We start from the raw sequence: 11,131 nt of genomic DNA, 5'->3' as shown, positions 1-11,131 counted from the left end.
ATGCAGAAATAATAGCTATATAGTTAAAACTCATAGCAAATAATGATACTATATGTCATGTAAATGAAATATTTATAGCTAAATACATTAATTAGCTACAATGTTTTATCATAGCTAATACATTGTAGCTAAATAAATAGTTATTGCCACAATTTTAATAAGTTAAAGCAATAGATGAATATTAGCTTCGAGGGAGAAATTCTTATCACTAAAATTATTTCAATTAGCTATAAATATTGACTTTTATAGCTGTAAATATGTATTTGTTACAGTTTTTCTTTTTATAGCTAATTTTCGTAGCTATATATGTATATTGTTGTAGTGGTTGTTTGTGAGTCGAGCTAGTTCATATTATGTTTCGGCTAAAGAGTTCTTCAGATGTAAAGGGAATTGTATTTATTTTATAGAACATAACTTCAATGATAAAACCATTTACCCTTGGATTTTTAATTAATTTGGAAGATCGTAAGATTGGGAAACTCAGGGATTTTGCCAGCCTATTATAATCTTTTTTTGGCCTTCACCATCTTGGTTGAAGCAGTGATATAATATACCTGTTCAAATGATTGCCAAATGAATCAATGTAAGAGTCTCTTTGTTCTAGTTGTTTCAATTTAGATTGGAAAATGTATCTTAATTATTAGCATTTTCTTGCTCTTTTATGCATATGCACTTATAGATGTGGCTTATGGATACTAGATACATTGATATTTTTATGGGTAATGCACTATTGACATTGACTGAAGATAACTATACTAGAATCAGAAATTCTTTACAAGGTTGTGAAGATAAAAACATTTTAATGGGCTTACAAAGAGTTTCGGGGGGATTTTAATTAAGAGGATGGATCTGGTGACAAAATGTTTTCATTACAAAACATTATTCAGAATCACAAAATAACACGAAACTGTATTTTATAAAAAAAATTAAAAAATTAAAAAAAAAAAAAATTCATGGTTGCAAATGATACATTTACTAGCATATGTTTCGAAATTTCTGAGCTTTAAGATCTTCAAGATGATTTGATAATACACTGTCAAAAATACAAGACAAATTCATCTCCTACTGTATATGCAGAAGTTTACACTATATGGCAGCATTGTGTCACTAACCACATAGCCTGATTTGAGCTAGCTTCCTAATATATGAACTATGGAGGATGAGTTCAATCTTCTTTAGATTATGGGAGATAGAGTTTGTGATCTTGCTGCAAAGTTTTGTTGAAATGTTGGCATATCAGGTGCCAAAAGACCAGGTCAAAATCAGTTGGAATAACTGCAGATGGCAGCAGACTTAGTCATCAATCTACAGATATGATTTTGATTGATTTTTAGCTATAATTTGTTTATGATTTTTCAGCTGTAACAGCCCTTGATCTTTGCATCTAGCTTGGGCTAATTTGTTCTCTCAAACATGTATAAATAGCTTGATGTGGATTAAGGAAATAAGAACAATTTTTCAGCTTCAATCCATTTGCTTCACATTATATTAGCTTTGCCTATTGTCTACATTCAATTCATAAACACTCTTAACTTTAGCAAAGCAACGTTAACTACCCAGAAATTCCAACAAGTTTAGTTTTTGGGTTTAGTTACTTCCCTTAATCTTGTGAAATTTGCTACTAGATTTTTGGATCCAATCACTCTTTATCAGTTATCGAACTGTATGGTGACTGTACGGTGTTTTTGTTTTTAATCTTACATCCCCTACCCACCTCGCTAAATGGGGTTGAAGAGTATCATTATGAATTGTCCTACTCATCTCACCTGGTGAGACTTGAATTTTGTCTCTTATCCACCGCTTTTAAAGCTTAATGAAGGGACACATTACTGGGTTTCGGTGGATGATGGATTGGAGTTGGAGGATAGAGTGTTCTTTGTGGGGTGTTATCCATTTTCTGTAATTCGGCTAATGAGTTCCCTATATTTAGAGGAAACTGTATATATTTGGAAGATGACTTTTGGCACAAAGAAGATCAACTTATAGAAGATGTCGGGATTTTTTACCCAAGGGATCTGAAATAAAATATGAATGTTTATATGTTAATCTTGTTTAATGAACATTATTATATGCAGTAGTTTACACTATACGCTAGCATTGTATCACTAACTACATAGAACTCACCAGGTTCGAGCTAGCTTGTACATATATGAAATATGGGATCAGTTCAATCTTGTATATGTAACATCTCTTACCCACCTCGACGAATGGGGCTTGAAGAGTATCATTAATAATTTGTCCTACTCACCGGTGGGACTTAGGTTTTATCTCTTATCTACCTCAACTTTTGTCTCTTATCGACAAAACACCTTGTGTTATGCCTCAAAAGTCAAGCCTATGTCAGCACAATTAATGTCTCTTTGTACCAGCTGCCAAGCCCATATCTCCAAAGATATTCTCACCAACTTTATCTCATTTCAAAGAGATGAATGGACGAGAGCCTTCCATGTGTCAAGGCAGTTTGCAAAAGCTCTCATGGCATTGAGTGTAAATGTGAATAAATGGGCATTTCTCTTCCCGAAGAAGGGAGGCTGGTGGCTGGGCTGAGATTTAGCTTCAATTCTTTCTCTCTGTAAAAACACTGTATTTCTTCACCTTTGTATGCCTTACGGGCAAATTCATAGAAATAGTGAGAGATCAATAAAATAACAGTGGATGTAGGAGTCGCTTGTTGAGCATCCGAACCACTATAAAAACCCCCTCTTGCCAATCTTCTACTTATATAATCTGCAAAATATATAATCTCAGCTCCATATTCAAATCTCATGGATCCATCACGTGTGTCTCCTGAGTCAGCTCAGCGTTTCCCACGTGCGAGTCGTTGGCGTCCAAAATCAAGCGTCAACACCTTGCAAATTATTTCAAAATTGGGAAATCAATGAAAATCTTCCTAGATTTTTATCATCACTGTGAAAGTTCTGTTATTATGGAAGCTCTTTTCTAACACTACGTTTAGAACTAATTTTGTATTTACATGAATTTTAATGAATAATTATAATTGAATAAAATTCTGAAATTATTATTTGTCAAACTCTTGTGGATTGTGTGGATGAGAAATTGGGGAATTTGATGTTGCAAATATAGAGGTTATGTGAGTTTGCAAGTTGGAATGGTATATGTGGTGGAAAAATCCAGTCATTTTTTGTAGGGCTGGTTTGTTTGATAATTAATTGGTGGAGGTAATGGTTGTGAAATTGAACACAATTCTTGACTTATTTTATTTGAGTTTATGAGTTGAACTTCAAGTGAAACTGGTATATATGCATGTATATATAATGTTTATTGTGTTGTGTTGGAAGGGGATTGAATTTGCATGTTAGATTGCTTGTATTTTGGTGTAAAGTGTTGAAGGAGAGAGGAAAGCTTTATTTTTGGGCAGAAGCTTCTCTGTTGCAGAGCAGGGCTCTCGAGTAAGACGTAAGAAGGGGAAAATTGTCAGTTTTGGAGAGTTATTTTGGGTGTTAACTGTGAGATTTTGAAAAGTTTGGGACTATTTGGACAGAGATGCATTTTATGGGGTGTAAATGGATATTATATAGTTTATGATTTTATAATATTACTTGCATTGCACTCATGTTACATATCGTTTTTATGTGAGAACTATATGTATTTGCATGAAGGCATCCACTATGCGTTATGTGTTTGGGTGTTAACTGTGAGATTTTGAAACATTTGGGACTATTTGAACACAGATGCATTTTGTGGGGTGTAAATGGATATTCTATAGTTTATGAATTTTATAATATTACTAGCATTGCACTTATGTTACATGCCGTTTTTATATGAGAACTATATGATACTACTATATGTATCTGCATGAAGGCATTCATAATGCATTATGTGTTTGGGTGTTCGGATGCATGTGTATGGTTGTGTTTGATTATCGAATTTGAGACCACCTTTCTATAGGACATGTCCCCCTTGAGACATCAGCTAGCACATTACATTTAGCCCTATGCACGCATTGGGATGATTCGTTCTACTAAACGATTATGATATCTTACAGAGAAGACGAATGTCTAATGAGCTCTAGGCGGGTATAGGCCTGCGTGGGATTATGACACCCTGAGGGTAGACTGGGGTGGGATATTTTGACACCCTTAGGGTAGACTATGAGTGGGATTTTGTGTGTTACCATATTACGACACCCCAAGGGTAGACTATGGGTGGGATATGGATATCTAGTGAGATTATACCACCTTGACGGTCAACTATGGGTGGTCTGGTTGTTTGTTTGTATTAGGGATCATTATGTGAGAGATACGACATAGATCCCTAGATATTGTTGTGGTGGTGGTGATTGCATTGATCTACTTGAGCTTGGTATGAGGTTTCATGGCATTCAAAACTCTGGTATGATGGTTGTTGCATTACTTACATGAATGGTTATGATGTTTCATGGCATGCAAAACAGATTTTCTCATGTAGTTTTCAAGGTTATAAATTATTTTCATATAAAATGTTTTATCCACTTACCGGCTCCCCAACTCACTGTTTTAAACACGATTAAATACAAGGTTCGTGCAAAGCTTACACTACACTCTAGGTTGGCCCACTGATGCATGTTCATTTGCATGATTTTGTAAAACTCCACTTTGGTTCACTATTTTTACCCTATCTTATTCCACTATTATATCCTAAAACTCAAAAATATATTTGTTTTAATATTCTCAAAATATAATTTTACTTTTTTCAACTCAAAATATTAATAATTATTTTCCTCGTAAAGATAATCCAACTCAACTCAACTTTATTTTTTTTCCAAAATACTATTCTAAAAAGCATTAGAATAGTGAATCAAGTGGAAGTTTTTGTACTTGGACTTATGTGTTTCCATTTTAGAACTTGTATTATGGATATTTTTATATTATGTGTTATGAAGAGACTTTTATGAAACATAAATTTTTCAAAATTATTCACCCTCCTTTGGGAATCTTGAGTTCCTAGGAGCGCCTGGATCATGTGGGATAGAGACACCAAGGAGGGGACGTGACAAATTTCATGCTTACAATTAAATCCTATATACATAAAATTTTAATGGGTAGTCTTAACATGTGTTTTTAAAGGATAAGATTTTTTATTATTTCATATATTTTATTTATAGAATATAGAACACAATTTGCTACATCTTTTGTGTTCTTAATGTATGCTTGTGACTTTAATTATTTAAAAATATTTTTTTAAAAATAAATAAATAAATAAAGGGGGAAACATAGGTGTATTTAAAAATCCCTACCGTTGATTTGGAAAATAAGGTTTTCATCCTGTGGCATAAATACAAATAGATCAAGACAAAAAAATTTAATAATTTATGTTGTCTCTGTGCGTTGACAGAAGTTGGCTCAGAAAGCGCTATTGCTTTTTACATCATCTCTGTTTTCTCTTTTTCTTTCCTCTTCACTTCATTTTGACCTACTTTACCAAATCGCTGCCATGAACAAAAAAGACAGAGTCACTCCCGACTGGACCAAAGCCCCTCCAGACGTCCTCGAAGCCATCGCAAAGCGCCTCCACGCACGAATCGAACTCCTACGTTTTCGCGCCGTTTGTTCTTCATTTCGATCCGGCCTTCCTCGTCCTCCAAGTGTCTTGTTCCCAGACTCAATTTTGAAGAAGACTGACTTCCTCAAAGGCCCAATCCCCCGTGAGGATTACCAGTTTGTCCTCGTGGAGTCTCCAATTTACGTCGTTGAGCCCATCGACAATATCAACCATAACCAAATATGGTTTGTGGAAGTGCAAGAGGTGACACCAGGTAAATTTAAAATGAAAAACCCTTTGATCCAAAGTTTTTATGAAGATCCTTTAAATAGGTTACCCAAGACATTTAACTCGCTTGATTATCGAGTCAGGGAAGTGAGAAATTCATACATGCTTAAATCAGTTGCGTATCATAAAGGTAAAAGCAAAGTCTACCATAGCTACTGGGAGGGATTAGTAAGTCTTCCTCTTCCTTCAAGGGTGATTTTTACTTCGTTTCTTGATGAAACTGATGACAGGTTTGCGGTTATGACCGCAGTGGATACAAAAGAGCTGTTTATGTGGAGGAATGTAGACAAGAAATGGAGTAAAATAAACACTAGAATTTGTGAGCTTGATTGTTTTCAGGACATTATTTGTCATAATAAAAAATTTTATGTTATGCTTACCAAGGCTGGCTTTTTAACGGTGGATTTCCAATCTTTGGAGGTTAATTTAGTTGCAGGGCCGAGAGAGGATCTGAAAAATGCAATTTTGTTCTTGGTGGAGTCACTTAACGATCTGTTTTTAGTTGCGCAATTCTCAAGTGAAGGTATTCATTGTTTCAAGGTTTTTAAGCTTAATGAAGAAACACATGAGTGGGATTTGGTGGAGGATGAATTGGAGTTGGAGGATAGAGTGTTCTTTGATGTGGAATGTAATCCGTTTTCAGTTTCAGCTAGCGAGTTTCCTGCATTAAGAGGAAATTGTATTTATTTCTTTAATTATGATTTTCGTGAGTATGAGGATCTGGACATAGAAGATGTCAGGATTTACGACCTGAGGACTCATACTGATTCAAAACTCGCGGATTTTCGAGGCTTTTCTACCCTTTTCTGGCCTCCACCAGCTTGGTTGAAGCAGCGATCTTTTCGCTCAGCTGGTTTATTACGGAATTAACGTAAGTGTTTATTTGTTCTGGTAGTTTGATTAAAATATGTATAGTAATTAGCACTTTCTTGGTGTCCTTTTGAAATGACTCTGTACTGGATACATAGCTCTTAAAAATATGAAACCATTAGGTATATTTGTGTGCCTTCAGGGAGTTGAGAGTTGCCTTACATTCTTACATTGTGGCATTTATATTTCATTATCTCCCCGTTTGTGTCCTGATTAATACCTTATTCACACTTAATGGATGGATTTGTCTTGAAACAACAATCTTGTGGCTTGAAATTGGGAAGATAAGCATTCTTATTTTAGTTCTGATTGACACTGACTGTAGATAACTGTACTAGAATCAGAAATTCTTTACAAGGTTGTGAAGATAAAATGTTGTCATTACAAAGAGTTTCGGAGGGGATTTTAACTAAGAGGATGGATCTAGTGACAAAATGTTGTCATTACAAAACATTATTCAAAATCACAAAATAACACGAAATTATATTTTATAAAAAAAAAAAAATTCATGCTTGCAAATGATACATTTACTAGCATATTCGTAATTTCTGAGCTTTAGGATCTTCTACAAGATGATTTGATTATACACTGTCAAAAATACAAGACAAATTCATCTCCTACTGTATATGCAGAAGTTTACACTATATGGCAGCATTGTGTAACTAACTAACTAACCAGATAGCCTGATTCGAGCTAGCTTTGTATATGCGAACTATGGAGGATGAGTTCAATCTTGTTTAGATTATGGGAGATAGAGTTTGTGATCTTGTTAAGATTATTTTAGAATTAGGATAGAATTAAAATAATTAGGTTAAATCCTTTTATAATTATGCTATTATCTAATTAAAATAACTTTTGAATTAAGCAATTAGATTTGAATTAGGTAATTAGAGTCTTTTTAGAATTAGAATAATGTGTAAGGCTATATAAAGCTTAAAACAATTAGGTTTGGAAAGCAATAATCAATAAAGTTTTTTTCCCTTAAACTCTTAATTCTCATTCTTGTTAAAGGTTTTGTTTCCTCATATAAAACAGAATCACTATCCTAACAATGGGTGTTCTCGTTCCCTTTCCATGGCTGAACCTTCTCGCCTAAAGGCTCTAGAAGAACTTGTCTCTCAATATGGGGCTAGACTGAACACTCAAGAGGCCAAACTTGACTCCCTATAAGGTATTTTGAAGGCTATTACATTAAAACTGGTTGCCATTGACACCAAGCTAGAATGAGGACGACAACAAAAGGAGCTCATGAGGGACAATGATGCGAGTGGCAATGGCACTCCCCTGCCCGACTCAAGTTCGCATTCTTCTGGGGTTGCGCCACCTTTTAAGCCTTTCCGAATAGAGGTACCCCGTTTTGATGGCACGGATCCATGCGGCTAAAGGTTTAAAGCTGAGCAATTCTTTGATTACCTTAATACCCCTACCGAACAATGGCTAACGATCTTTTCCTTCCACATGGATGGGCCAGCTCTCTCATGGTATCGCTGGATGCATTCCAATGGACAGATTCGTTCCTGACGTTCTTTTCTACAGGATTTAGATGTTTGTTTTGGGCCTTTGGAATTTGTGGATTACCGAGGGTAGTTGGCCAAACTTACTCAAGCAGGTTTTATAGTCGCTTATCAAACATAATTTGAGGAACTCTCTAATCAAGTTTTTGGCCTTCCAAGTACATTACTTCTAAGCTACTTCATATTAGGGCTCAAACTGGAAATCCAAAGGGAGGTGCAGTCCTTCTGCCTTCACACCCTCAACCACGCCATGAGTCTCACTCACTTGCAGGAAGACAAGCTGTAGGATTAACCATGCCATGGTTAACTGTTGAGTTGTATGGTGCTGTCTATAAACAATAAGAAATGTAATAAGAAAGTCAGTTCGTCTTTTCCCAAATCTTCTTATTCTACATTACTCTTTTTCTCCAATATGGTATCAGAGCGCGAATTCTTCCGCATTTCGACCTGAATTAGGTTAATGAGACAATCAATTTTGTTCTTGTAAAGCTCAAAAGATTTTAAAATCTTTCTTGTCCTCACTTTAGTCAAGCTTATCAAAGCTCAAAGTTCTACAATTTTAGCTCAATCAATCATGGCGACATCAATTGAAGAATATGTTATACCTATAGTCAATTCAAATTCGCCCCTCTATGTTCACTCTTCGGACACACCAGGATTTGTACTAGTGTCTGAATAGCTTGTAGGCACTGAAAACTATGGGATCTGGAGTAGAGCAATGACTGTCTCATTATGTGCGAAGAATAAACTAGGGTTTGTTGATGGAACCTGTACGAAGTCTTCAATGCATTCTCGATTGGTTCCATAGTGAGAGATGTAATTCATTAGTTTTAGCTTGGATTTTCAATTCAGTTTCAAAAGAAATCTTTAATGGAATTGTTTACTCGATGACTACTTCCCAAGTTTAGCAAGATTTAAAAGAACAGTATCACAAGGTTAATGGTACTAGGGTTTTTGGGATTCATCGTGAAATTGTGAATTTAACGCAAGGAACAAACATTGTGGTGATCTATTACAACAAGCTCACGTCGCTTTGGGATGAGCTAGATTCTTTGGTCAGCCTACCTACTCTAGATAGTGTTTCTGCAAAAACATATTTAGAACACCTCAATCAACAAAAATTACTGCAATTTTTTATGGGATTGAATGAGTCATATTCAGTGGTACAAAGTCAGATTTTGTTGATGAATCCATTGCCAACTGTAAAACAAGCTTATTCGGTGGTTAATGAGGATAAGAGTCAAAGAATTTTGACTGGAATGAATGCTAATTCAAAGGTGACCACAACCCTATATGCTCAGAACAACAATAATAAAAGTCAGTCTCAGGGACAAAGGTACAAAGGCAAGAAGCCATATGTTGAATGTGATCACTGCCTGGGCATAATAAGAGGGATTCTTGTTATAAGTTGATAGGATATCCTACGTATTTCTAGTTTACAAGAGGGAAAACGGGTTCCAAATCGAAGGCTTTGGCTAATTAGGTGTAGACTCGGAGTTCAAATTCAGCAGTTTTAGATGATGGCAACAATAACACAATGGTTGGACCAGTTTTGACTTCAGAACAATACAGTCAGATTCTTCAATTGCTAAGCAAAGAATCCTCCGGCCGCTAATCTTGCAGGTATTTTTACTGCCCTGTTATCTTTGTTTGGATGATACTGGATGGATTGTAGACACAGGGGCCACAGATCACATGAATTTAAACTTTGTACTTCTAAATTGTCCTATTGTCATAGAACCATCATTCAAATCTCTTGTAGGATTACCAAATGGAACTAGAACCCTCATTAAGCATATTGATTCTGTTGATTTGGCTAATGGCATTCATCTTTCTAACGTTCTACATGTACTTGATTTTAAACACAACATATTCTTTGTTTCCAAATACACTGCTTCTAACAATTGCTTTATTGCCTTTTATCCTAACTTTTGTCCCATTCAGGATCTTTGCAATGACAAGTTGAAGGGGATTGGTAGACATAGTCAGGGTCTATATTTCTTTGATCCAAACATAAAAATTTCTCCCATGTTATCGAATGTAGACATGTTAAATAATACTATTTGTAATGCTTCAAATGTGTTACCTTCAAACAATAATGTATCTCTTGATGTTCAGTTGAATAAAGACTTGTTTTCACCTGCCTCTTTTATGACTGCAACTTTTTCTAGTACTTTTGAATTGTGGCAACAGTGTTTAGGACATGCTCCTTATCTAGTTTTGCAAATTTTGCATCCTAAACTAAATTTGTCTAATCCCCCACGTTGTGTTGTATGCCCTTTAGCTAGACAGACTGGGACTCCATTTCCTCATAGTAGTTCACAGTCTAGTAGCATTTTTTATCTCCTACATATGGATGTTTCGGGTCCATATAGGACACTCACACATGGTAATGCTAGGTATTTCTTCAATGTTGTAGATGATTACTCTATGGTGACTTGACTTTTCTTAATGTAGTTCAAGTCTGATTCTTTTGTTACTATCAAGCAATTTCTCCAAATGGTACAAACTCAGTACCATTTAACTCCAAAATGTGTTAGGACTAATAATGGCCTTGAGTTTTTTAATAAAGATTGTAATGTTTTGTTTACTAGCAAGGGAATTATGCATAAGAGTTCTTGTGCCTGTTCCCACAACAAAATGGGGTTGTCGAGAGGAAACATAGGCACATCTTGCAAGTAGCTAGGGCCTTAAAATTTCAGTCACAGGTTCCAACTCATCTCTAGGGGTATTGTGTCCAAACAGCTATATATCTCATTAATCGATTCCCTACTTCTGTCCTTCATGGTGTTTCACCTTTTGAAAAAAAAAAAATTGGCAAACCACTTTCTCTGGATCATTTAAGAATATTTGGTTGTCTGGCTTATGCTACTATCCTCACCTTTAAAGACAAGTTGTCCCCAAGGTCTGTACCTTGTGTCTTCTTGGGTTACTCTCTCACCCAAAAGGGTTATCTCCTTTACAATCTCTATTTTCAC

The 11,131-nt window shown here is 35.4% G+C and overlaps 1 protein-coding gene across 12 annotated transcripts; it reads left to right on the top strand.

Moving 5' to 3' along the window:
• Positions 1 to 5,355: 5,355 nt before the first annotated feature.
• On the top strand, positions 5,356 to 10,212 carry LOC116128410 (F-box protein SKIP23-like). 12 transcript variants are annotated; one of them, XR_004127753.1, is made up of 3 exons: positions 5,356 to 6,640; positions 7,738 to 9,776; positions 10,098 to 10,212. XR_004127753.1 is itself a non-coding variant. In XM_031414136.1 (3 exons), the coding sequence occupies exons 1-3, from the start codon at positions 5,724 to 5,726 to the stop codon at positions 6,637 to 6,639; spliced, it is 561 nt and encodes a 186-aa protein (XP_031269996.1). In that variant the 5' UTR covers positions 5,356 to 5,723; the 3' UTR covers positions 6,640 to 6,875. The 12 variants fall into 12 exon arrangements, 8 of the variants coding, with proteins under 8 accessions (XP_031269996.1, XP_031269990.1, XP_031269989.1 ...); XR_004127752.1 differs by having other exon boundaries at positions 7,675 to 9,776; XR_004127754.1 differs by lacking the exons at positions 7,738 to 9,776; positions 10,098 to 10,212 and having other exon boundaries at positions 5,356 to 5,755; positions 5,853 to 5,899; positions 6,000 to 6,875.
• The last annotated feature ends 919 nt before the right edge of the window (positions 10,213 to 11,131 follow it).

Source organism: Pistacia vera, unplaced genomic scaffold, assembly GCF_008641045.1.
Source record: "Pistacia vera cultivar Batoury unplaced genomic scaffold, PisVer_v2 Contig2, whole genome shotgun sequence".
Classification (NCBI taxonomy): Eukaryota; Viridiplantae; Streptophyta; class Magnoliopsida; order Sapindales; family Anacardiaceae; genus Pistacia; species Pistacia vera.
The sequence above is the reverse complement of the archived record's forward strand: the minus strand, read 5'-3'. Positions and strand labels throughout refer to the sequence as shown.